We start from the raw sequence: 26,957 nt of genomic DNA, 5'->3' as shown, positions 1-26,957 counted from the left end.
AGTATCCCCACGGAATGGTGACCTCGCTTAAATTTGGCGAGGCGTTCACCACGAGCTGAATGAAATTGGTGAGAGTCGTGAGAAACTGGGGGAAGCGTCGAAATTCCAGCCGGTGAGGGTGAACAAGGTCAAATTTCGTTTTACTGGCACAATTTGCTCTGCTCCGGGGGGAAAAAGATCCAGATCCTTGGCTTGGATGAAGGAGCCTTCGATTCGTAATTGCTTTAAATTGGGGCAGCAATTCTGCAAAACTTGAAAGAGAGGTTTTAAGGAATTTTCACCGTATATACACAGGTCCAAAACTTGCACCCGGTCACTGAATTTGTCGCAAGTGTGCATCAGCTCCAAGTCCAAGGAAAGCATGGGTCTTGGGGCCCTAATCCGTTTCGCAAGTCGGTCATCTAATGAGAAACATAGCATGACAAATTTGACGGTTTCAGCAGAATCTTCTACTTCGTTGTGACGGGTCAGCTTTAAGGCAAGTCTTGTATTTGGAAGGGTGAGGACAATATCGTTCCAAAATTAGCAAACCAATCGACAACTTTTCAAGGGAGTTGGTGTAAATTTGAATATTTCCGTTAAAATCTAAAGAGGGGCGAAATATATTGTTTAAAATATTTTTTAATAGATTTAAATTTCAAATTAGTTAGACTTACGATCGGATTATTCAGTGCCATCTCTTGCACGGTCCTTCCGTCTCGATTGACATTCTCCATTCCAGCGGAAGTCAAACTGTTGGATGAAGAAGAAATTATAAAAAAATTCCAAGAAATAATTTGCTCTACAGATTGCAGATTGATATTTTTTATTACTTAATAAGTCATATAAGGCATCTTAAATTTTTGGAATGAGTAACAAATGTTCTATAAGGACTTACCCTTTAAGATTGGTAAATATTCACGCAGTTGACCTAACCAATTCTAATTCTAAAAAAGAATGTGTAAAATATTTGCACTTTTCTTGGTTTTTTAAATCCCGTCGTGAACAAACTGAATTAGTTCATTTGCACTTCCCGGGAGATTTGTTCGCGAAATATTAGGGGCGAAATGATAAATTTCATCAATGGCATACTTTAAAAGTATCCCGTGCGTTTCTGAGACTTGGGATCCATTGGGGAATCTGAACAGTAGATGGATCCTTACGGATCCCTTATGATTATAGTATATTTCCAATAAGATGTGATGCATATATGCATTTCATGTAAAAAATCCAATTGGAAATTTGTATACAGGAAAATGACTGCTAGGTCCCCAATGGAATTGCTAACGTTAACGGGATCTGATTGGAACATACTTGCATTACAAAACTCAATATCCCATCTGAATTAATCATATTGGATTTAGACGAAAAGGCATGAAATATATCAAGCATCCCCGATAAATACGTACTGAGCGGCATATTTGGAATTCACTCCTCGTCATGCTTTTTTAGTTTCTCTTTGGTCAGCCTAAATTACTCGCTCTGGTCAATTTTCTATTCTTTGAAATATACCTGCGGTGACATGACCCACGCCGTCGTATGTTGGGAGGACGAAAGCTATTTTGAATTCGGAACAACGTTCGAAGATGTATCGACCCTATCCGATTTAAAACATTAAAGGGTGAGCTTGATATTCATCATATTATTGATCTATATGGTTAAAAAAAACATGAAAAAACCTAAAAGAAAATGTACTGTTTTTTATAGATTACACAACGGAAATTTTCGACCTGAAGCCAAATACTGTTGAGTGGTTAACTTTTGAAAAGAAGCTTCACAATATTCCTGGGGATGACAGAAAGAAGATAAATCGTCTCACAGGTCTGGCTGGAAATTCTACGATCACGTCGCCGGAATTCAGTTGTTCGAATTCCGATGATTCAGAAACGAGAGTTGAGGAGTATCTCAACTTGGTAGGGGAGAATTAAGAATAGTATAAAATTTATTAATTGGATTCTTGTATAAATAAATACATTGAATTTTTAATAGTCGATATTTTGTTTTTGCTCTGGGATTTATTTTAAGATATCCAAAGGGAATTTTGATGGTTTTCATATATTATATTATCATACTGGATACTGTTCACCGATATCATATATGCCGAAGTGGAATTTTTCTGCCGAAATTTCGAATGGGAATCAATGGGTTCGTATTTGAGAAAAGTGATGGGGAATCCTTCCCATTTTCCCAACACTGTTTCCCATTGGGCTCTCCCTAATGGAAACAGTGGGAATGAACTGCACGGGATACCATTAATTTCAGGTGAGATTTGACCTAATCAACTTTAATCCAATTATAAAATCGTAGCAGATAAGTCACACTCGATGTGAATTCTCCCAAATCCAGCACTTGCTTTATGCACGGCCCCCATCGTCTCAATTCACATCTTTGTTCATTCATGAAAAATGTTTGACGTACATTTTCTGATATCGTTAATATAGGGCATACAATGTATGCCATACATATTGTTCCTTGCAAATGAAGTATTAAATTTATACGTAATAAATTAATAAAAAATAGTTTTTTAATAAACATGGCAAGTAAAAAACCAAACGAATTGCTCCCAAGAAATTGTGGTCCAAGTTTTTTTACCATCGTTATGATTATTTTATTTGTTTTGGATTAAAATATTTATTTTCGGTCTTACTCACTTTCAAATTTGAACGTAGTTAGCCTTAAACTAATTTAAATACACATGTAAAGTTATGCAAAATCCGAATAAAAGATAATATCTATTAATGAATTAAGCATTTCATTTGTATTTAAATAAATAATTATTTAATTAGTTATTCGTACGAAATACTTACATCACAATTTTTATCAGCACAAAAACATGGGAATAAATTTAGTATAATCTAAATTTTCAGACAAAATTAAGATTATATTCTTTAAAATTTTACGGGCATAATTTCTCACACTACAGAGAGTGTTTCAAGATACAAAACTCACTTTTATTTAATTTCCTACGGCTTTATTTTTCGTTGGTGAATGTTGTTAATTGATTAAACGTGTAGCCCATTAGTTTGCCTAAAGAGGTGAAATCGCTTTTTCTACGCCATTATCACGTTTGACACTTTTTTGGAGTGATTTTGTTCCACCCGCCCGTGAAAAGTTTTCCAAAACCCATTTAGCGCCCGAGCCGTACACTTGAAAATCTCTGCTTCAAGTACTCAAATCCAAAATAATTAATCTGAATAATGTCAGGCGACTCGTCAAGAGTAATTTGAGTTTAAAATTTATTTCTGGAAAATTATTTTTCATACAGTTATCACAAAGTTACTTCGAAAAACTTGATGTAAGACGGCTTGGGGGCGTAAACCGGGTCCTCCTCGGCGCTGGTCTCTTTAGGTCAGAGTGAATGACCCTAAAAACTGTTATCTGACTCACCTCCAACGTTTTGCATACTTTTATGTGATGATGGATTTTCTTTATTGATGAAATTTGCAATCTAGTCCAACTCATCCTCGATGCTGGCTGCTCTTGGACGCCACTTTAGTGGAGGTGGAACTCCAGCCAATGATCCCTGACTCTTTATGCTGGTGTCATTTAATACACTGGAAATATGGGTTTGACTAGCGCTGAATTCAGTCGTCGGCAGTTTCTTAACAATTTTTTATGGTACAATTCATCTTTGGAAAACTCTTTTACGACTACCTCGCACTCCGTGGGGGGGGCGGGGGTGTGGGGGCACGTTGGTGCACAGAACTAAGAGTTGTTTTGCGAACTGTTCCTTGACTATCTGGTACAACATATGCAAATTTCAATAATTCCAGGTGTCTCTAACACTTATTATCTCAAAAACTAAACTGAGTTTTGTATCTTGAAACACGCTCTGTATTCTATCGAAAATGCAATATTTCGTCATTTCACAAAATTTTATTTACATGTTTGACCTACCCAAAAAATGAGTACATATTAATTAATTTAAACGTACTTAATTACTACAGGAATTCCCCTCCCATCATTCTAAATTTGGACGCAGATATTTTATGCGACGCTACGAAATCCATTATATTATTCCTAGATTCTGTGCTTAACTGGAAACAAAATTCATAAAAATACGTATCTCTTAAATGCTCACGAGCTAAGTACATAATTAATTATTTAATCAGTTAAAAACCAACTTTTAGTCGTATTTATCTACTCACATCAAGTCCGGCAATCGTGACTCGGTCCATCTTATCCATCACGAGAAGCGCTTGCTTAAACAGAGACATCTCGTCCTCAGAAAAATCTCGGGTCTCGTAATTCTCATCCCAGCGACGCATCTTAATTTCTAACGTTGAAAGCCCTGAAATTTGAGTTGAAAGATGAAGTAAATATGATAATGAAAGAAATTTGTATATATTTATTTGATAAGAATAGCGCATGATAGTTTAAAGAAGACTGTGAGTGAAATGCATAAATTATTTAATCTACGGTTTGATTTCTTGCACATTTTCGGCATTTCTTAGAACAAACTACAGGAAATAGGAAGTCCCAAAAAATGCAAGAAATGGGCAGTACTTCAATGTGCATGCATGCACGCATGCACATTGATAATGGGACCTTTTTTCAGGCTATAACGGAATTGTGTAACGAGTTATAGCAAAAAAAAACAAGGCAAAAATTAGATATCACATGACTCGTCTTTGCGTCAAATACATAGCCCCCATGAAAAAATATAGGGAAGCATATGTGCCTTGGTTTTCGCCCCGTGGAGGCAAAATTTACTAAAAACTTTAACTTCGCTGCCATTATTATTCTTCAAAACATGGATCATGTATGACATATCTTTCCGTTGAATTATTTAATCAAAAAATTAAGTAAAATAACTAATTAATGACAAATTAGTAAATATGTACATAACTTTTTGATATAACTTGTTACACAATCCCATCGTAGCTTAAAAATGGATTTGTTACATTTTTTCAAATTTTACACAGTTTTTAATTTTTTCACTTACGTCGAAACAATTCCTCGCCTCGCAAAAGCCCCCAGATAAATTCCCCCATTTGCACAGGAAACTCGGACAAGGTCAATTTCAAATGTTTTAATCTCTTCCAACCCCGAAACGCTTCTAGCACGACGGCCACCTCCAATCTCCTCACTTCCCCCTCGACCTCCCTCGCCAACATGCGAACCATCTCGAACCTCTCAACGTTCGGAAACGCAGTCGCCACCCTGTCCAGTAATCTGGAATTGAATAACTCAACAACCTCCAAGTTCCTTACACTAGGCAAAACCATTTTCGCTTTACAAATTCCCTGCAAAATTTCATCCACGCCACGCTTTTCCAGTTGTCTTCCAATCACCAAAGTTTCCAGGAAGGGCATCATTTCGATATTCTGGAAAAAGTCGGCACACCGAAACATTTCGACGATACGGTTGGAAAACTTTCGTAACTTGGGCATCCTTCTCGTCAAGTGGAATCCGATTTGAGGTCTGTTTTCAAAACGGTAGTGCGTCGACGGTAATAGTAGAAAAGCGCCTTGAACAGTCCCAATAGTCAGGTTGACCAGTTGGCCATTGACTTGATGCAACATTCCCGACAGTTTTGAAACGTTCTGGATGTCTTCAATTTTAATTGGGTCGACCTCATCCAGCGCGATGTTTAAGGATACCAGACTCTTGGAATTTGACAAATCTGGGTAGAATCCCCACGGAATGGTGACCTCGCTTAAATTTGGCGAGGCGTTGACCACCAAATCAATTAAATTGGCAAGAGTCGTGCTAAACTTAATTTCCGGGCGGAAATTCCAGCAAGTGAGGGCGAACAAGGTCAAATTTGGTTTTACTGGCAGAATTTGTTCTTCTCCCGGTGGAAAAAGATCCAGATCCTTGGCGATAAATTTGCCTACAATTCGCAATTGTTTCAAATTGGGGCAACAATTTCTTAAAACTGGACAGACAAGCTTTAGGGAATTTTCTTTGCGTAAGCATAGCTCCAAAATTTGCACCCGGTCATTGAACTTGTCGCAAATGTACATCAGCTTCCAGCCAAAGGAAACGATGTCACTGTTGGCGCTAATCCGTTTCGCCAGTCGGCCATCCAATGCGCGACATAGGCTGAAATATTGGACGGCTTGAGAATCGTCGTCGGAATCATCTTTGTCGTTATGGGCCAGCTTTGAGGCAAGTCTTGTATTTGGAAGGGAGAGGACAATATTGTTCCAAAATTGGCAAACCAGTCGACAACTTTTCAATGGAGTTGATGCACATTTGAATATTTCCTTTAAAATCTGAAAGTTGACAAAGTAGTTTCATATTTTTAACTCTATTTAATGGGGTTAGATTTATTTTGTACATATTTTGGCTTACAATCGGATTATTCAGTGCGATTTCTTGCACACTCCTTTCCTCTCGACTAGCTTCCATTGCACCCGAGATGAATTGAATTGTTATCTAAGGATTTTGTTTTTAAATTTCAACAAATATACATATGTCAATTTCAGAATTGATAAGTAAATCATGTAATTGGTAATTTTTGAAGCTAGGTACTTGAAATTTTTGAACAGCAAATTTTCTGTAAGAACTTACACTTTCTTTTATGTAGATTGATCAATATTCACGTGTTTTATCTTTTATCCAATTAATTTTAATTATGTGCAAAATATTTACACGTTTCTTCATTCCTGTCGCGATCAACTTTGTTTCCATTTCGCAAGAAGTCGCAAGAAGCAAGAGGCCGTGCATAATGTATGTCGTCGATTTTTGTAAAAAGTGACGTAAGCATCAGTTGCTTCCAGTTCATTATAAAATTTTAGCAAATTCAACCCGACATGATGAAAATTTGACAATGACGCGCATCAGCGTGGATTTAAATTTAGTTATCTAACAGTCATGTGCCATAATATACTGATAATTACAGATATAATAGATATATTATAATACATATATACCTATGCACTATTAGGAAATGATTCAGCGAGATGGATTTCATTTGAATTTCAGCCCGCTCGCAATGTTAATCGAATGGGTACGTGTTTTTGGCGGGCAGAAATTCCATTACACCTAATAATTTTCAGCATAATATAAATGCATGGAGATATGGTACAAGGCATTTACTATTGTAAATTATACATGTTTACATAGATGGGTAATGTATATTATATATTATATAAGAACTAGCGTATAGCCCGTCCAAGGACGGGTCCTAGAGTGTATCTATTTATATAAAATGTATTTCTTGTCGGTATTGTTTTAGATATCATTTTTGCAGAAGCGTTTGGAGGATATCATATCCTCCCAGGGCAGGGGACGTGGACCCCCTTCTGCGTGCTGCCCCACAGGCTTTCTGTGTTTTATTCAGAAAGCACGGAAGGTACATTTGTCTGAGCCACCGCTAGCTCAAATTAACTAAAATTATTGACCATCCGGGTCTAATTGCTTCGAAAATATTTCTTCGTAGACCACATTTTTGGTAAAAACTCTGTCTGAGCCCTCAATCAGTTTTCCCTGTTCTGGGCCGTCTATTATCTTAATTTTTGCATCTGCAAAGCGTCGCACTCTTGATAAGGCAACATATAATTGTCCATGGCTAAAGACGGGCTCAGGTAGATATACTCCGACCTTGTCTAAAGTTTGCCCTTGAGACTTATTAATTGTCATTGCAAATGCCAATTTAATTGGGAACTGCCTTCTTCGTAAAACGAATGGAAAATCTGCATTTGCAGTGGACAAATCAATTCTTGGAATGAATACAATTTGTTGCTGTGCAGACCCTGTAAGCACTTTTGCAATTATTAAATTGGGCTTCAAGTCTTCAACAATTAGACGGGTGCCATTACACAGTCCTCGTTTCGTATTTAAGTTTCTAAGGAGCATAATATTGCTGCCCTTTTTAAGATTTAACTTGTGGACAGGCATTCCAGATGGCGTTAAACCATTTAGGAATTCAACAGGATAATGTTGTCTATCCTCTGCACTTTCATCATCCACGGAATCCGTACTGCAATAAGTTACCGAATTTCCTTCAAGAATATTTAAAATGTCTTCATTTATTTTGTCAACATCAGAGTTTTTTGGACACAAAATTGCCATTTTTGAAAAGTTGGCAACATTGGCAACCGTAAGACGTTCTCCATATATTTCATAAATTATTGACTCCCGGCAAATAAGTTGTTCTGGGATTTCAATTGCATCTTTAGGGAGGCCAAGAGGAGTTTCTAATGTGCCATCTCCCAATTTGAGTAGCCAATCACTATAGCTTTTGTCTACAGACCTTACATTACTAAGTAAATGTAGAATATTGACTTTTCGCCATAAGCTGTTAAATTTCAAACTCGCTTCTACAATGGCAGATCTACTTGCATGAGGAACTACAGGTAACGTTTGTCTAAAATCTCCTCCTAATAGTAAGACTTTACCACCAAGTGGCCTTTGATTATCCATCACTTCTTTAAGAAATTTATCCACTGCTACTAATTCAAGACTTGGGGCCATTGTAGCTTCATCCCAGATGAGCAATTTTGCTTGTCTAAATAGCTCAGCATCTGCTGATTTCGATCGAATTGGTGATGTTGTTGCGTCATCTATAGGAATGCGGAATTTAAATTGCGAATGGTAAGTTCGTCCACCATCAAGCAAATTGGCTGCAATTCCGGTTGATGCCATAGGTAATGCAATATTTCCTTCGCCACGCACTGTGGAAAGTATGGTCTTGTATACGTGTGTTTTCCCACTTCCACCAACTCCATCCATAAAGAATATTCTGTGGGGAAGGTTATCATTTTCTGCCGCATTTAACACTGTATCGAAAGCATTTCGTTGCTCAGAGTTAAGAGTTTCTTGCAATGCGTCACCTTTTTGCTTCTCTGCAAGTACATCAAAATACTCTTCTGCAGCCGCACGCATGTTGGCTGGTGGAGACGGCAAGCCAAAGTCTTCGCATTTCTTGTAGTTCAAGATAAGAATTGCTTGAATTTCTACTAAAGCAAGATTTGTACAATGCTGGCAATTATCTGTGTGATTGTGCCTTGCATCTCTTGCAAAATCTTCATACAAATCAGCTTTGTATTTTTCGAAAAGTTCCAAAGCGTTAGGAGGAACTGCGAACACGCAGATATACGCAAATAAGTCTCTCATTTGCCGAGGCATTTTCCAAATTGCTGCATCGGTTAATGCAAAGTCCCAAGTTGCATCATCACTAAATATGCCACTTTTTTGGGCTGCCTCTTTGAAGGTTGGATAGATTACATCTTCCACAGTTCTAAGATCTTCAAAGGAAGTAACCCCTCGCCTATGAAGCAACAGTAGTCTTAGGCAATATTTTTCTGCATCGGTAGATAAATTAACAGGATACATTCTACCGATTGTATTATTTGTCTCTCTTTGACGTGGTTTCCAGACTCCACTTACTTTATTAAAGACATAATGTTCGGGGATATCGGCATATAAATAAAGCCTTGCATTTCCATCTGTATCGTTTAATTTAAACCAAGCCGTCAGCATAGTTTCTTTTAATCCGGCTCTTTCGGCCGCAGCTTCTACATTATCTGCATTGAAGTACCACAGAAAGAACATGGAACATTTAATTCGCCACAGGTGTGCTGCTGTATGTCGGCTTCATTAAACCTATTAATTGATGCCGCATGAATGGTCTGATTTAGATTTCTAAGCCTCGTTGGGGCTCTTGAAGTTGATGCAGCCGCAACATTTGCACGCCTTTGTTCAATACGTTGAGGGGTTGCCATATTTGCAGCTCTATGTCTTTTGTTCTTTGAGTTCCGTTGCAGTTCAACGGAACGTTGTTCTTCAGAGAGACTTGCAGCTCGGTTTCGCTCAATTTCTGCATGTCTTACTCGTTCAAGGGAACGTTGTTCTTCAGAGAGACTTGCAACTCGATTTCGTTCAATTTCTGCATGCCTTTCTCGCTCAATGGAACACTGTTCTTCAGAGCGACTTGCAACTCAGTTTCGTTCAATTTCTGCACGTCTTTCTCGTTCAATGGAACGTTTTTCTTCGGAGAGATTTGCAACTCGATTTCGTTCAATCTCTGCATGTCTTTCTCGTTCAAGGGAACGCTGTTCTTCAGAGAGACTTGCAACTCGGTTTCGTTCAATTTCTGCACGTCTTTCTCGTTCAATGGAACGTTCTTCCGCAGAGAGATTTGCAATTCGGTTTCTCTTATTTTCTGCATTTCTTTCGCGTTCTTCTAAACGTTGTTCTTCAGAACGGTTTGCACGGCGCATGCGCATATTTTCAGCATGTTGCCTTTTTCTTTCAGCATCTCCTTCGGCAGTCCTTTGTCTCTTTGGGGGCATTATTCAGTTTAATATAATTTGTTGCAGCACCCTGTTGTTTATGACGGCACACTACGCTATGCTTTGTTACGGTACCCTGCACTGTGGCCTATATTACGGCACTTTGGCCTTTATTACGGCACTTTGGCCTTTAATACGGCACTTTGGCCTTTAATACGGCACTTTGGCCTTTAATACGGCACTTTGGCCTTTAATACGGCACTTTGGCCTTTGATACGGCGCTTTGGCCTTTATCCGCGTGAAAGATACTACCCCGTAGGATAATGTAGTTGTATATTGTGTATGTAAATATGTCTATGTATGTATGTATGTATGTATGTAGTAAATATGTACGTTTGTTTACGTACGTACGTACGTATGTGCGTAATGTAATGTATGTGTAATATGTAATTATTTATATTGTTATGGGTGGTGGTTTTAAGTGGGAGGAGGAGGTGAAACTTGGAGGATTTGTGGAAAAATGTGTTGTTGTCGGTCTGCTCATCAGATCCGACTGAGCGAGAAGAAGAGAGTATCGCGGTGGATACAGTCAATAGTGAGACGGAGTGAGAGTGGGGCAGCTTGCATCGCATCACTCCTCGGTCAGTCAGGCAGGCAGCGACTTAACACTAACGCTTTATGGAAGTTAGATGTGTCTAAATGTCTCGACCATACTTACAAGTTGTTAGATATTCAAACTGAGCCGCGTTCATAAGGCCATTCTAATAGCATAATTCTAATCGCGTCTCCCAATGCTTTTCGATGTATGTGCATAGGTAAATATATATGGAATGAAGTAAGAAATGAAATTAGTACTTATGAAAGAAAATGACCGAATATGAATGAAAACATCGTTCAAAAATTACAACAACGAGTTTTGACTGAAATAATTATATGGATGGCTTACGCTTACTACTGTATGATAGTGCGCACACTAAATAAATTTGATCAAAATTTACTCTCGGTCGGTTGAGTTAAAATTTGCTATGACACAACAAGTGTTTAAAATTTACCCAATGAAAGGTAAAATTTACCCAATTAATGTTGTCCCCTCAACCTTTTACGTTAATTAGTTGGGTAAATTTTACCCAATCTAATTTATTTAGAGCGAACCACAAATTGGCTCGAAAAATCCTATGACGACCTGCAACTAAATTATATTCTCATTTTCAACGGCTTTGTACTGGCTTTGTACTTGGAAACGAATCGATTTGGAGACATAATTTAGCCCTTTTAGGCCTTGATTGTTATTCATTTACCTTTTTCGATTGACCAATTAGTTTCGTTTGTAAATACACATTATGCAGTATTGTTTTACCGAGAATTATGTATTATTACGAGTTATTTATTAGAGGAACTAGGTTTATTTAGCAATCAAATTAAAGTGCCATTTAATTCTGAAGGTTCAAATTTTACTTCCTTACATAAATATGCAGAATGACGAGCTCATCGTTAAATTAGATATTCAGAATTTTTTTTCGTTGAAACTCCAACTAAATTATTAAGCATAAAATTCTTTTACATAAGCAGAGATTTGAAATTGCGATAATCAAACTTTATGATTTAAATATGTAGGTGTGATTTATGTGATTTTTACATTCTGTGATTTATATGACAATTGTGAGTTTTGTGATTTGTGATGCATGTATTGAGGAAAAGTGAGACAACTTCATCAAAATGCATTCTAGAAAAAACCTAATATCAGGATTCAGCATGAAATTCATTTACATTTTTCTGTATGACTTCAGCTGAATGCATAGGACAAAGTTGAATTTTGTATTTGATTTGTACATATGTAAAAGCTGAAGTTGGTCAAAACACACCGAGTATGAAAATAAGATGCTCAGAATTTTGCTCGGATTCCGAATATTAAGTAATCTTGTTTTAACTAAAATGCATATTACACGTAAAGATACTTAGTTTTTCATTTTGCCCCATAATCAAAGACATTCAAAAAATTGCATAAATCACATAAATCACATAAAATCACATTGTGAAGTGATTTTCCAAACCCTGCTCACCTACAAGGAAAAGTTGATCCATGTAAATTTGTATTCACATAAATATATGTATGCAAGGCAAGCACATTTATGTAATTTTGCGAATAAAGTATCCAGACATTCAGGTCGTCAAGTAAGAAACTACAAATATTAAAATTTAATTTTTCTACAAATTTTTCACGTTTTAAATTATAAAATATTTTTAAATAAAGTTTATTGCTGTAGGAAAACAGGATTAATTAAGTCACTAAATGAAATCAATAATTCGTGATTTTCCTTATTTCGTGGCCTATAAATACATATGTAATTTGCACCCTGTCATCTAGTTTAGTAGAAGCCTTTAAACACTTTTGAAAACAATTTGCATATCAGAATTTTTAAGATGTTGGTTAAGAAATTTAATATTAAATTTCATGTGTTACATATTTTATTCATTTTATCTTTGACTCGGCTATCATCTCAATCTGAAAATCTCACCGTTACAAAATCACAAAAGCAGAAATTAGATAAGGTATTGAAAACCATATTCATATATATTTAGAATCTGAATTTGCATACATATGTTTAAATTTCGATTCTGTTTTATCCAGTTTAAGGAAGCGCTGGAGACGATCAAGTTTCCTCAAGAATGGATGAAAGACGACTTGAATCTTCTCCGCTATTTAAAAGGTAGAAATTATTAAATATATAGGTAAGTTCTCTCTTTATTTAAGATTAGCCTAAGAAAGTATGCATAAATAGTACTTATTATGAGCAGTTATTTTGCGCAAATAGCAAAATTTGTCATTTTAATAATTTTTCGAATTTTTGTAAATTTGTAATGCATTTCTTAACACTCATATGTTATACATATCTGTTTTTATTTCATTTAGCCAGGCAATGGGATGTACAGCGAGCCAGAGATATGATACTGGAGGTAAAAATCTGCACGCAATGATTGGCAACTTGTAAAATCCATAAGTTTTGTAAAATAAATTTACAGACTTTTACAAAATAAAGAGACGCCGTTGTAAGTTTAAGAGTTTAAGAATGAGCTTAAAAGTTAGTTTACAAAAAATGGTAAGCTAGCCTTCACTGGAAATATTTACAAACTTTTGCAAAAGTTTGTAAGTTTAAAGAATTCACAATTTCATCGGGGACCGCGTTAATTGACTCATTGTGAAATTAATTAAAACGCATACATAATTTTGATCGGACATCCAAACCCAATTTTTTTATTCAGACGGTGAAATGGTGGAAGGATTACGGGATGGATAACATACAAAATGAGGATTGGTCACAGTACGAAAAAAATAATCCATACCACGTCGATGGGGTGGACAAAGATGGCAAACCTAGTGAGTCAAGCGTACTACAAATTTTTGAAATTTACTTATCTATTTATAAAGTTTTCTGGACTTTTTCAATTTTAAAATTTCCTGCAGTACTTCCGATACTAGGGAGATTGCGAATTTAGAGGTTTTAGGTAAACTGATTTCTCAAGTAAATGCTAAGTTTCTCATTTTGTTCATGATAAATTTAGAGTTTGTCAGTTTGTGCGAAAACTAAGTGTACAAATCTTAATTCCCAATCTTCGTATTCGAAATACTCGGGGCATAAAATTCATATTTCTCTTCACCATAGTTATGATTTACTCCCTTGGAGAATGGGACCTTCGCCAGGCATCGGACGAAGGCCGGCTCAAAACTTTGATTCGTTGGGTGATCAAAGGAACGGACGAGGTTCATAAAATAACCAGAGATTTATTCAACCAGGGAAAGATTAATGGAACCCAGTGGACCTTAATCGTCAACGTTGACAAGTTTAACGCCGAGCAACACCTTTGTGCCAAATGTCTCACACTGTTCACAGATTTTGCTACCATGTACGAAAAGCATTTTCCAGGAGCAGCGGAGGAAATTATTCTCATAAATGGTAATTTATGCACTGTTAGAAATCTGGTATAGTTGCCACCAGTCCGTAAAAACTTGCTATCGATTTGATAAATCTTTAATACCAAACTATTTATCAATTCAATACAACTTTAGTAAAGTCATAGATGAATATCGCTTGGTATTATTTTTATACCGGATTTCTAAGAGTGTAACTATTTACTTGGAAATATACATTTGTGTATGTTTAAGTTTCTATTCATTTTTACATAAGAGAAACCTCATAATTTTATTTGTGTAATACTTTCTTTCAGCTTTGGACTCGTTCGATGCTGCTCTAAATGTTTTTCGGCCATTACTTTCTCCCCCGTCGAGGAAAGCACTTAAGGTGTTTGGCTCGAATAAAGAGGAATGGTCGGCGTACCTGCAGGCTAAAATTGATCCCGATCAACTCCCCGGTAGTTATGGAGGCACACGAAAATATGATTAAGAATCAAGTTGACGAAAATATTCGTTTATTTCAGTTTAACCAAATTGTAAGAAATAAATTTGCCGAATTTTGTTTTTTGTGTATGGAAATACAGATGTATTGATTTTGTCAAGGCTTCTATGAATGTGAAAATTATGCCATTTAATTTATTTATTAGCCAATTTTTGAAATTTGTTGTCTAGTGAGCTAAATTAAAATCACCTCTTGTCAACCTCATCCTTAAGTATGTATAGCATCATTGGGACACCATTTGTGCATACATACATATTTCCTCGATTTATTAATAAATAAATATGTAAGTAAATTCGTACATGCTCAGGAACCATTCATAAAATTAATATCTGTACATATACGATAGAGTTTAGGGGGTTGGGAATACATGGACAGAAGTCATGGTTATTTTTAGCATTTTGTATGTTTTCCGAAAAATTGATTGCATCCTTTGTGTATGTATCATACATACTGGTGCACATGTATATACGTATATATAACAATGTTATAATAACATCACTGCGCTTTCAAGTTCAGGTTAATATTAATTCGAGTTGCTTAAAATTATTTATACACTACTCATCCCAACTTTATCGTAACATGACATGAGACTACTGCCTGACGTATCTTACTAAATATATTGGATTTCTCCAGTATAAAATGCTAAGAAACTTAACTTGTCAATTTTCTTGGTCTACTGGCATATGTAATCAATCTCAAATCCTGACCTTGTTCTCACCTTACATACAAACAATTTATTCCATGATTATCTTCCAGCTGCTTTATACATAAATATCTACATTATTCTCCTTATATTTACTGATCACAACTAACCTAACTGCACTCTAAATTCATTAAAATTATTCTTAATTTGGAACATAATTTCTCAGAAATGGAGAAATTCTTATGTGTTCAGGATTTTTACGAGGCAGCAAAATCAAAGCTCACCAAAGATTCGAACGGATCCTGGGAATATTTTGAAGGCATTCCAGACGAAGGATGGGCTTTAGACCAAAATAGGAAGGCTTTCAAAAGGTATGCATACATGTTTGCATAAATTATTTATTACTTGCCATCCAAAATCTCTGGAATATTAAAAAAATTCCAGATATGTAATTCGTCCTCGGATTTTGCGCGACGTTTCTGCCATAAACTTGACCACGACGATCCTCGGAATTCCAGCCTCCATTCCGATCGGTGTGGCACCAACTTCTAAGCAGGCCCTTTTTCATCCCGATGGAGAATGTGGTGTGGCAAGAGGTGACACATAGACATAATTTCCCAAATTAAATAATGATGCAATTGACACAGCCATTGGGAACGCTAATGTTCCTTAGAAATATTTTTAAAATTTTGTAAAAAATATTAGATAATTTACGGATTTTACAATGTTACAAAGCCCTGCGTGAATTTCGTTATTATGTAATAAACGAGTTGACACAATGTTAATTGAATTTTAAAATAATATTAGCTGCGGGGCGATCAGGCGCCATCTACGTTCTGAGTACCTTAGCGACCGCAAGTATCGAAGAGGTCGCTGCTGCCGCACCAAAAACGAGGCTTTGGTTTCAGTTGTACTACCAAAAAGATATGTGAGACGATTTTAATTAATTAACCCCAGATAATTTGCTATTTACATAAAAGTTTTTCAATTAAATCGGATAATTCGTCACCATTTTATGTATTTAGCGAGGTGAACAAAGACCTTTTAATAAGAGCTGAAAAATCTGGCTACGAGGCAGTCGTTTTAACAGTGGATTGTCAAATTCCTGCAAATCGACTCGGTTTCAAAAGGAAACCTTGGAAACTTCCGGAAATGCAGGGTAAATTTAATCAACGGGATTAACATTATAAGAATAGCTTTTTTTCCAGAATTACTTTAGACTCTGTCAAGTCTATAAGTTCTAATTATACTTACATATTTCCCTGTTATGAAATTCTTGCATTTATTATAAAGGAATAAACAATTTTATCGCAGAACAGCAAGTTCCGGAAGATATGGATCCCAGCATGGATTGGAATGTCGTTAAATGGATCAGAGAGTAAAATCAATTTTTACCTTAATTATGTAAATAAGTTCAAAATCACGCACCTGAGAATCACGTCCTTCCAGGCAAACCAAAATGAAACTCATCTTGAAAGGCATTCTTACCGGAGAAGATGCCAAATTGGCCGTGGAGCATGGCGTCGACGCCATCATCGTGTCAAACCATGGCGGGCGACAGTTGGACTCCGTCATGCCAGCGGTTAGATACATATTTGACTTAATAAATTTAGGAAATTCGCTGGAGTTGATGTCATCCAGTAAACTTTGCAAATAATATATAACCTAATTCTATTGTACAATCTTTATTTTTCTAAATTTACGAGCGTAAGGAGTCGATAACGTTACAAATATCTCAATGAATTGATGGCTATAATTGCTGGTAGAGTTTTAATCCTAAAATCCGTTAAAAAAATCTGAGAGGTTATTTGGTAGGATTAGCAGATTTTAACCTTTTAGAAAGATTAAAGATTTGTCCATAAATTTCTATAATTTTAGATTGACGTCCTACCGGAAGTAGTAGCTTCGACTAAATCCAGTAATGTTGAAGTCTACCTGGACGGTGGCATCACCCTTGGATCCGATGTCTTCAAAGCGTTAGCACTTGGAGCTAAAATGGCAAATTAAAAATTTAAAAAATGTTTCCTCGTTCCACAACATATTTTTATTAGTAAAATTTTCGCGAATTAATTGTCTAGGTTTTCATTGGACGAACGGCACTCGCAGGTCTGACCGTTGGCGGTGAGCAGGGTGCCGCCAAAGTGTTGGAAATACTGACAAATGAGCTTGACAAAACCATGGCTTTGGCAGGTCAATATTTATGAAATGACATGAATTTACATACGTTAAACGTGAAAATACTTATGTAAAGAAGGTGACATAAACCAAAATCGTTTTATTTGATTTGGCCAGGTGTCACAGATTTAGGAAGCAACATCAGCTCAAAATTTATTCAAAATTACAAACCCTTTCTATCATCCGATTACTGAAGATTCGCGAATAAATAAATCAATTTGCAAGAATTTAAACTCCATAAATTTTTCATGCAAGATCCAAAATAGCGGATAACGCGATGAAATAATTTTAATTTTAATTGAAATTCTGAAGTTATCGGTTTCAAGGATAAACAATTATTACACTTCATTGAACACAAGTTTCATCACCATCATTACAACAAATTAAGCAATTTGCATTAGTTTTGAGAATTGTGAAAATTTTGGAAATACAAAACAATGATTCTAGAAATAAGTTTAAATTCATGGTAAATTTAACCCAACCCATAATTTATTTAATCATTCTCAATCGTAGTAACGAATGACAATCGTTTCCCATACAATTTACATAAATATTGACCATACCCATACAATTTTGAAATCAAATTCTTAACAAAATTCTTAACCTTATTTCTTAACAAAATTTTTTGGTGCGAAAAATCGAAGATCGCAATCCTTTTTCCCCAGACACTTGCAAAAACTGAAGAAGCACAAATAACTCGTGCACCCCACCCCTTTTGTCCCAGTCTCCACGCAAGTCGTGCGGCAACGATCGCAAGCGTCCTGACCTGAATTTTGAAACCATACAAGTCAACATGATTCAAAATATGGATATGTGAATATATAGAAAGTAAAATATTGTACCCATTGATTCCGAAATTGTGGACATAATGACAACTAAGAAGATCAAAGTGGAGAAGAAAAGTGGCCCAGTTTACTTTAAACCCATCTTAAAATTTGGTTGATTTTAAGTTCTTCGTAAAAATTGAGTACGCTTTTTTCAAAATGTTTTTTATTCGAATAATTTATTTTCTTGCTTCTTTTTCAGTTGAGAATATGTAGGTATGTGATATTCAGCTGTCAAATAAGTGAGCTTTTATACATGTCCATTTATGAATTTAGATTTATTGGGTGCTAAAATTATGGTAATATCGACAAATTTAAGTCGGAAATCATTTTGATAAGAAAAATAGCCAGATGGTTTTGCCCGACAAAATTAGCATTACAATTAACGGTTATGAATCCAAGTAGTTAATATAACCACATGTTCGTAAATGGGAACAATTTGCAATAGAATTTGAGTCGGTCAATGATCTCTAGTTCCGTTCAAAATTTGCTGCAAATGTTATATACAAATTAAGATATGGACATATGATGTATGTATGAATGCACTGTACACTTCCTGGTTATCAAACCAGGAATTGTCACAGGTTATAATTTTATCTAATTCTCCGTCATCAAAGAAACCATGAACTTTAAATAATTCACTTCCTGGAATAATTGATATCAATTATGAGATTATTTTTGAAATTTACAGTTACATAGTTTATTTCGAAAGCATCAAACATTGCTTTAAAGACTCCGAAAATCTGAAATAAAGCTAGCGAAGACAAAATTATTTTGTTTCCCGTCGTAGCAAAGTTTATTTCCTCTAAAGTAATTAGAATGTTGTCCATTATTAATTTTAGGTTATACATTTTTACATAGTTCGCTATATTTAGATTATTCATGCTTCTTTCCATCTTACATCAGTGGTCGCCATACTGTAGCAACTTTTAAATATTTACATGTGTACCCGTACAACCCCCAATTATTTAAGTTGATGATAACCTAAATATTTCCGAACCCTGTAATAAAATTGTTTACCACGGAAATGTAAGGTAATTGGTTCAAATTCTGACTTTAGACTGCAATTTCTGCCATGAAATTAAGACTAATTTCGGAAGTTACAGCCAGTAATCTACTTATCTTCTCATTGTTTTCCAATTTTTCCGAATATTTAATTCCCCCATAAATAAGTCGCCAACTTTTTTGTGTAACCCCTCATACTCATCTCTGTCCTAGTTAAACTGAAAAATATAAGTAGAATGTTGCAACCTATTTAGAACTCAGTACGCAAATCACGCAGGCCTTGGTATGTAAGTAAAATCGTAAAATTCGTAAACTTACAAAGTTTAAAAAAATAAAATTAGCTTACAAATTTTTGTAAATTTACTCGGATGAAGGACGTCTCATCATTTTGTAAAAGTTTGAAAAATTATTTCACAAAACGTCCAAATTTTACAAGTTACCAATGACCGCATGAATTATGTGCCTCAGTAAAAAATAGGTAACAGCGACATGTATAGCAAATCCGGACTAAAATTAGTGTATCATTCCCTCTTCATCCCTCTGCTCGTGGGAGTGAGCCCTTTCAATTTTGACCTGCATAAGAGAAAATTTTACACTACGAAATTTTCAGGAGTGAAATTTTACTTGGCAACTTTATTTTTTTGCGGCCTTACAACTTTCTTCTGCGGAAGGACGGCGGAAATTTTTTGGTGGAAATGGAATGATCAGCGTGGCAAATTTCATATTTGTTATGCCTTCTCAACCGTCGCAATGCTAACGCTTGGTTCCATGGTTTGTATAACTTTGAAACATTCCGACATTTGTCTCTGGTCGACGTGGGTGGTCAGATACACGGTCAAGTTCGAACGTGAGTGAAGTGTAAATATTGGATGAGAAATTTTGAAAATATTTGTGATAGGAAATTTAATCATGGAATTTATTGACAAATTATGCCAAGCTATTTTGACTGGCAAATGCTAAGAATATGTGCACTCTTCGAAATCTGGTGCCAAGTATTGATTTCTCGGTGGGGAAGTTGCTACCGCTTGGCATTAAAATTATACCAGTCCGTAGGGATTTGATACAAATATGGTAAACCTTTAATACCGAGCTATAACTATGTACAATCACATCACTACCAGTTTACTAGAGCGATATATGAATATCGCTTGGTATGATTTTAGTAATAGATTTCTAAGAGTGCAGTAAAGTTTAAAAAATGAATAAAATTTAAAAGACAAAATATGAAATATAAATTTTAAATTTTAAATTTTAGTGTTTTCAAGGTTTTTTTGATTTTTAATTTTCTTCAAAATTTGGTCTATTTCCTACAATTTTTCTAAATATTCATCTATTTAGAGAGATGGATTCCATCTTACAACCCGAGACGATCCTTGACAGGACTTGGTTTGGACCACAGAACTATACTATTCTATCTAGAAGAAGTACTGGACGAGCGATAGTAGCCACACTATGAGCGCCGTCTATGCACATTCACCAACTAATAATACACTGGTAGGTGTTGCACCCGAGCGCCACCACTTCTCACCTAGCAACTAAATAATACACAGATGGGTATGTGCGCCACCGTCGCTCCAGTTGACACACAACTTTGTATACTCAAATCAGCAGGGAAACATACCCATTGGTTTGGACGTAATGATTGTGATGTGCATCTTATTTTTTTCTACGGTTCCATGGACCACGGTTCTGCATTACTTTCTCTTCCCTGACACCCCGATCCTGCTCCCCACCGTCCTCCCCCCGAGGTGGAGATATTCATCCCTCGTGTATTGGGGTTACTCCTTCGTCCCCATGTATTACGCGTTTGGGATTTGGCAAGAAATGTGGATTGTGAGTCTGCTCGTGGTCGTTTACATTTGTAAGTGAATTTCACTCTTAGAAATCTGGTATATATAGTCAGGCAGGTACTGATTTCTCGGTATTAAAGTTATTGCCGCTGCTTGGTATTAAAATTTCGTAAAAATTTTCTAGCGATATGGTCAAATTTTAGTTCCGAGCTATTAAGTACTCAATGATATCACTTATCAATACCACTTTGATAGAGTCGTATATGAATCTCTGCCAATCTTGGTGTCATTTTAATACTGGATTTCTAAGGGCGAAGACAAGAGGCAAAAGTTCCTACATATAAGATTATGAAATTTAAAAAATACATTTTCTGAAAATTTGTCTCCCAGTTTCGATCCTGCCCCTCATCAATTGCGAGTTTAGGGTGGGGCCCTTGAAACACAAGTCCTCGCCCGAACTACGCTCTTCTGTTTGGAATCTAACCGCTGAATATAGAAGAGTGGAAGTGATGCATCAACTGTTTTTGGACATTATCGGCTCGCCCTTACTCGTCTTGCAATTCGCGTTTGGACAGTTTTCTTTGTTTTGTAATGTATCCGTAATTCATGGCAGAGATTCAATGGACACTCCCACAAAGGTAAGTTATTAAGTATCGTCAGCTGCTTTATGGTATCGTTTTGTCCGTCCGTCCGTCTGTGGGTACTGGGTGGGATACCGCCAGAACGAAGGCAGACGCGCAGTTTTCGCCACCGTGCTTTTAGTTCTCAGTTTTATGATCGAGTGCGAAAATTTGGACATGTCGATGACCCTGACGTGAGATCAAATGTCTAATTTGACCCTAATTTGCATATGTCTACATGAAATAAATTATCATTTGTCTCCTTATAGTTGCTCCTCATCCTCTGGTCTTTGACGATGCAGATCATGTGGATCCTGGTCCTTGAGACGTCTGGTTATTTCCGAGAATATGCCAAAACAACGTTGCGTTCGTGGAAGCAACTTTCCTGTGCATCGCGAGAGGAGAAAAGCTATTTCTCAAAATTTCGGAGGGGATGTCGGCCCTTGAAAATAGGAACTGGAGGAGTCTTCACAATTACGCGATTGTCCTCGCCTAAGTTTATGAGGAGCATAATTCGCGGAACGTTTAGGGCTTTGTTAATTCGAAAATGAATGTGACGCACAATTATGGAGATAAGCAGAAATTGACGCATTGACTGAATTTACATATTTCTTTCTGCTCTATGATATTTTTATGATATTTTTAATTCGTAGATTAAAAACATATGTATGTAATGACAAGGTCTCTGCACTTGGGGGTTGCTTTGGAGATGAATTCGAAGCTACAACAGGTTGTGTCAGTTTATTCGATTTTTAAAAAAATTCCAAAAATCCGGAGTTGGAGAATTCGCAAAATTTACGCTCGATTTTTAATTTGTAACTCTTGACAACGTAAAAAAATCCAGCTTAAATTTTGCGAATTCTCCAACTCCGGATTTTTGGAATTTTTTTAAAAATCGAATAAACTGACACAACCTGTTGTAGCTTCGAATTCATCTCCAAAGCAACCCCCAAGTGCAGAGACCTTGATGTAATGAATTTAAATAAATAAGTACCTAATTACAAGGTAAATACATAAATATATAGAAACAAGAACTTCTCTTCACAAATTTATAGCATTATTGCGTTATCGTATATTGTGTACGATAAATGAACAATGTGTGTTAGTAGGTCTTGTATGTGCGAGTACTACTCGCACATATTGTACTCGCATACATACATATACATATCACATACATACCACATACATATACTCACATACATATTGTACTCGCCGAGTACAATATGTAAAGCTATGCAGTTTGCATATATACGTTAAATATTTCTGATGAGTGAAGTGAAAGTTAATGACTCAAGAGAGAAATGTGGTGTAAGATTACGATGTAGACGGAATTTAGGGTAAAATACATATGTACGTGGGTGGTGCAAAAATATGTTGGGTTCGTATTCTCAAAATTAATTATTAACGAATTAGTAGTAATTAATTAATTATTCTTAAAATAATCGTATTTTTAAAATTTCGAATTTTAAATGGGGCAAGGTGTCACAATCTTGCTAACAGGCGCGGCATGGTTCATTTTAGTGACCTTGTAGGCCTTCAACCAATAAGTGATTACCTCCATTGTAAAGAAGACAAGGCAGAGCGCGAGACAACCAGCAAGAACGTAAAAAGCTCCAGAGATATGTCTCAGTGTTAGGTCATCGTTTTCATCCGCTTTCGATGTCTGTCTCAACTTTTCTGAATTGTTAGTTTCAAGCCACCAAGCACGCTTTGGCAGATACACATTGTGATACAAGTTGAAGACTTTCCACACTTCGGGTAAATGAAATGATCTCGTGCGAGCAATCATTCGATCGAATCCCTCCTTGTAAATTGATCCTCCTGTGAGAGCCAAACCCACAAAAATCTGCGGGGCAGAAGGGTAATTACTCGTTAAAAATGTAGATCCTGACGGTATGAGCGTATTCACGTCAACCTTCGCCTACATATCTCGAAAATTGAAATTTGCAAGATTTCGCAAAATTTTTGCTAGAAAGCCATAGGATTTTCTTATTTATCCAGCCAATGAGCATATTCTTATTTCGCAAAACCATTCTCACCATCACTACTAGCAAGAGAAGTTACAGAAATCCATGGAAATGACATAAAAATAAGTGGATTTACGTATTTATGTAATAGATTTGCAAGATTTGAAAAGTCATATAGCTTACGAATCCTCTCACGTCACAAATTTTTCGCAAGTTTGCTAAGTTATGTATTTATATATAATCGTAACTATAGTTACGATGCGAAATAAACCGTTCTCGTGAGTACGCTCTAGATAGATTAGATAAATAGAATTACGCTATAAGTCGTCTCTTTAGCCCGGATCAACTTTCTTGATTCCGAACATGACAAGTTTTTCGTTTTGACGTATTCCATAGATTGCGTGTACGATATGCAAGCATATCCTGCCCTCTTGAGAATACGCTCCACACAGTTTAACGCGTTTAAAGGAATAATCTCCATTTTCTTGATCAGTTTTACATAAACGTGATCTCTTGATGCTTTGAACGTGTTGAGGGCAGAGTCACCCTCCATGACGAAACCAAGGGTAAAGTTGGAATATGCCAAGTCACGATATGTTTGTGGAAGTGACTCGTACAGTGGAAACGCGAGAAATCCAACCATTTTGGACCTGTTTTTAAATAAAAAACATTTTACATAAGGGTAGGGTTTTTTATGGGGAATTTTTGCTGACATAATTTTCGGACGTTTCCTCACCTATAGATTGTAGTGATTATCAGTGTAAAAAAGAGCCAGAAGGCTACAAAACATCGAAATGCTGCAAATTTTGGTATGGCGGAGGCTTGATTGAGGTAGCTCGTAAGGACGAAAAATGTATGGTTGGTTAAGGGAATATTTTTCTCCTCTTTAGCGATGACAAGACCACCAGGCTCTTTCACATCGAAATGATACCCGTAAAACCATGAAATAAAGCTGAACGTCAGAATCACGATGACAGTAGCGATCCCAATAAACATCCAGGACAATGTGTCAAACGACCTGGATCAGAAAGTGGGGAATAAATAGTATTTAGTGAACAAATTCAGGAAAATAAATATGAAAGTATACACAATTTCACTATATTTTTATTGAAGATAACCAACTAGAAAATTTTCACTTACCACAATAGCGCGAGCGGACTAAATATTCTAACTCCTGACGTTGTGAAGATGCTGAGTTCGTTCTTATCGAAGAAAGAATTGGTGAAGGTGATGTGGTGAACTGTTACACACATGGAGAAACCTATCATCGCTCTTCGTGCACAAGTTGACGGTTGAGAAACCAGTCGGAAACATCAGTTGTCAGATTAAAATGTGTGATAAACGTCGACAGAATGTTCTAAATACCTAGTCGGGTACGAAATTCTTTGATAAACGTTTTTTACTGCAGAAAAATAACGGGTAAGAATTTTTAATCAAAATTCTCCATATGCATGCATAGTATACCTGTGTATAATATAAAAATACTACCTTTCCAAATTTCCTCTCCTTGAGTACACACGCTTGAGAAATCTGATGGACGGCCGGTCGCTTGGAGCACGCGCGGTTTCTACCGGAAAATGGTCACAAGCGATGAGAAACAAAATTTGAGAACTTCTGCACCAGTGGAAGTTTTAGAGCAGGCCATGGTCTAAATTTTAAGCCCCAAGTCATAATCCAGATGATTAAGGTCTGATATTACAAATGGAATTTTTGTGACCAAATAAAATCGATGAAATGAGCTCATAGTCAATTTTGGACAATTTATGCACCATATGGCTGAGCCGTGACCTTTTAAGAAATTCAGTTTCTATTTTTCAATAGGCCGGACTTCAAAGGTTTTACACTACGTTTGGCAACTTTGGTAATGTAATTCTTGGCTTGCGCTGTAACCCTTTCTAGAAAAAAACTGGGTTTCGCTTTTTCCAGGAGATTAATTCAAATTCAAACCATCAAAGACTTAGGGGGATGAGATCTTCGACGTTTTCTATTTGCCAGGGGTATGTATGATTTTTGCTTAGTGCAAATTCTTTAATTTTCCTTGTTAAATTTACGCAAGGCTTGGGATAAGTTTCCACAGGAAACCGTGCGTAATCCAGGCGATCAGTTTACCATCAGATTTTGTAAGTTTGTGTGCTCCAGAAGAGGAAATTTGGATATTTAGTATTTTTATACACAGGTATATTATGCATCCATGTGGAAAATTTAAATTAAAAATTCTTACCTGTTATTTTTCTGCAGTAAAAAACGTTTATCAAAGAATTTCGTACCTGACTAGGTAGTTCGTATATGAAGTTCCCAAAAAATGGATGTGACAACTAATATTTCCAGGTTTCTCAACCGACAACTTTTGCACGAACAGCGGCGATATGTACTACGTATATCCTAGAATTATATTACATATAATTCTGCATTGTATGCATATACTTATAATTACTTCTATCAGGTGCATTAGCCGTGGCAATTCCAACATCCGCCTTGCCGTACAAAAGGTCACCAACAACTCCTACAACACACGTTACAAATATTAACAAATCATTCAATTATGGCAAGGATGTATGTATACATTAGCATAAAAATCAGGCGTGTATACCTGTCCAAGTTCCATTTGGGAATTGTTTCCCAGACCCTTTCCCCGTGGTGAGAAACATGTAATATGTAAAATTAAATGATTTCACAAGAAAATCATCAAATAATGGCTTCCACTTTCCACGCTTCGCATTGTTGACTGATACCCTGGGGTCAATCTCGATTATCCATTGTATCGCTGGGAACGATATCCTCAATAATTTTCCGTTCAGATTGCGAAAATAGTCGCGGAAGAAGTCATGATTTGGTTCAGCGAGTGAATGCTCTACCAACTGAGGATTCCCATTGTTACAAAAGTAACAAACAGATTTGATATACAACTCGCCACTGGGTTTGGAGGACAATCCTAGTTTGTACTTTGTTCTACCCGGAAGCGTGTCGGTCAGTAGGAGTCGGTCCAGTAAGCTCGGGCTTGGTGTGGCCCATACCCATGGGTCAGAGTGAGTAGTAATAAACGGCTTGTATGTGGGCGAAAAGGTTCTAAGAAGATCAGAATTAGAATAGAATTTGGCGTAAAAGTGACTATCCCGAGTAGAAATTATCCTACAGAAAAGTGGCCAAATATTCTACATAAACGGTTTCTCAGAATAAAATTGGGAAAATAAAGGATTATTTTTAGAAAATAATGCAACATGAATCGAGCCTTTCTCAATTAATGCAGAACTCGAAACAGTGACTTCTGCTCGGTCATGTCGATAACAAATATTAATGCTTACGTTCTAATTTGTTCCAGAAACTCTGTTCGTATATCCTCAATCATGACGACCGCCAT

The 26,957-nt window shown here is 36.3% G+C and overlaps 6 protein-coding genes and 1 long non-coding RNA gene across 7 annotated transcripts; 3 read left to right on the top strand and 4 right to left on the bottom strand.

The window, feature by feature from the left end:
* Positions 1–3,715: 3,715 nt before the first annotated feature.
* LOC118435598 lies at positions 3,716–6,336 on the bottom strand. Its single transcript, XM_035851892.1, has 4 exons — positions 6,280–6,336; positions 4,925–6,200; positions 4,128–4,270; positions 3,716–4,016 (listed from the first exon to the last, which is right to left on the bottom strand). The coding sequence occupies exons 1-4, from the start codon at positions 6,334–6,336 to the stop codon at positions 3,921–3,923; spliced, it is 1,572 nt and encodes a 523-aa protein (XP_035707785.1). The 3' UTR covers positions 3,716–3,920.
* A 987-nt stretch (positions 6,337–7,323) lies between these two features.
* LOC110849961 (ATP-dependent DNA helicase PIF1) lies at positions 7,324–9,332 on the bottom strand. Its single transcript, XM_022097444.2, has 2 exons — positions 9,319–9,332; positions 7,324–9,199 (listed from the first exon to the last, which is right to left on the bottom strand). Exons 1-2 carry the CDS (start codon positions 9,330–9,332, stop codon positions 7,324–7,326), a joined length of 1,890 nt encoding a protein of 629 aa, XP_021953136.2.
* Positions 9,333–13,428: 4,096 nt separating this feature from the next.
* On the top strand, positions 13,429–14,694 carry LOC118435882 (SEC14-like protein 2). The gene is made up of 3 exons (XM_035852379.1): positions 13,429–13,539; positions 13,826–14,116; positions 14,388–14,694. Exons 1-3 carry the CDS (start codon positions 13,452–13,454, stop codon positions 14,561–14,563), a joined length of 555 nt encoding a protein of 184 aa, XP_035708272.1. The 5' UTR covers positions 13,429–13,451; the 3' UTR covers positions 14,564–14,694.
* A 580-nt stretch (positions 14,695–15,274) lies between these two features.
* On the top strand, positions 15,275–17,843 carry LOC110849665 (hydroxyacid oxidase 2). The gene is made up of 9 exons (XM_022097099.2): positions 15,275–15,589; positions 15,663–15,814; positions 16,026–16,146; positions 16,244–16,377; positions 16,533–16,596; positions 16,668–16,800; positions 17,097–17,216; positions 17,297–17,408; positions 17,511–17,843. The coding sequence occupies exons 1-9, from the start codon at positions 15,447–15,449 to the stop codon at positions 17,585–17,587; spliced, it is 1,056 nt and encodes a 351-aa protein (XP_021952791.1). The 5' UTR covers positions 15,275–15,446; the 3' UTR covers positions 17,588–17,843.
* Positions 17,844–17,860: 17 nt separating this feature from the next.
* On the bottom strand, positions 17,861–18,438 carry LOC110849666. The gene is made up of 2 exons (XR_002547870.2): positions 18,236–18,438; positions 17,861–18,159 (listed from the first exon to the last, which is right to left on the bottom strand). It is a non-coding gene; the product is annotated as an uncharacterized LOC110849666 (long non-coding RNA).
* A 541-nt stretch (positions 18,439–18,979) lies between these two features.
* On the top strand, positions 18,980–22,359 carry LOC118435761. The gene is made up of 4 exons (XM_035852175.1): positions 18,980–20,069; positions 20,561–21,083; positions 21,403–21,650; positions 21,902–22,359. Exons 2-4 carry the CDS (start codon positions 20,861–20,863, stop codon positions 22,181–22,183), a joined length of 753 nt encoding a protein of 250 aa, XP_035708068.1. The 5' UTR covers positions 18,980–20,069; positions 20,561–20,860; the 3' UTR covers positions 22,184–22,359.
* Positions 22,360–23,097: 738 nt separating this feature from the next.
* LOC110849960 (glutamate receptor ionotropic, delta-2) lies at positions 23,098–26,957 on the bottom strand. Its single transcript, XM_022097443.2, has 7 exons — positions 26,902–26,957; positions 26,190–26,665; positions 26,034–26,102; positions 24,740–24,839; positions 24,336–24,617; positions 23,916–24,249; positions 23,098–23,478 (listed from the first exon to the last, which is right to left on the bottom strand). Exons 1-7 carry the CDS (start codon positions 26,955–26,957, stop codon positions 23,098–23,100), a joined length of 1,698 nt encoding a protein of 565 aa, XP_021953135.2.

Source organism: Folsomia candida, unplaced genomic scaffold, assembly GCF_002217175.1.
Source record: "Folsomia candida strain VU population unplaced genomic scaffold, ASM221717v1 Fcan01_Sc005, whole genome shotgun sequence".
Lineage (NCBI taxonomy): Eukaryota > Metazoa > Arthropoda > Collembola > Entomobryomorpha > Isotomidae > Folsomia > Folsomia candida.
This window is presented reverse-complemented; position numbering and strand designations above follow the sequence as displayed.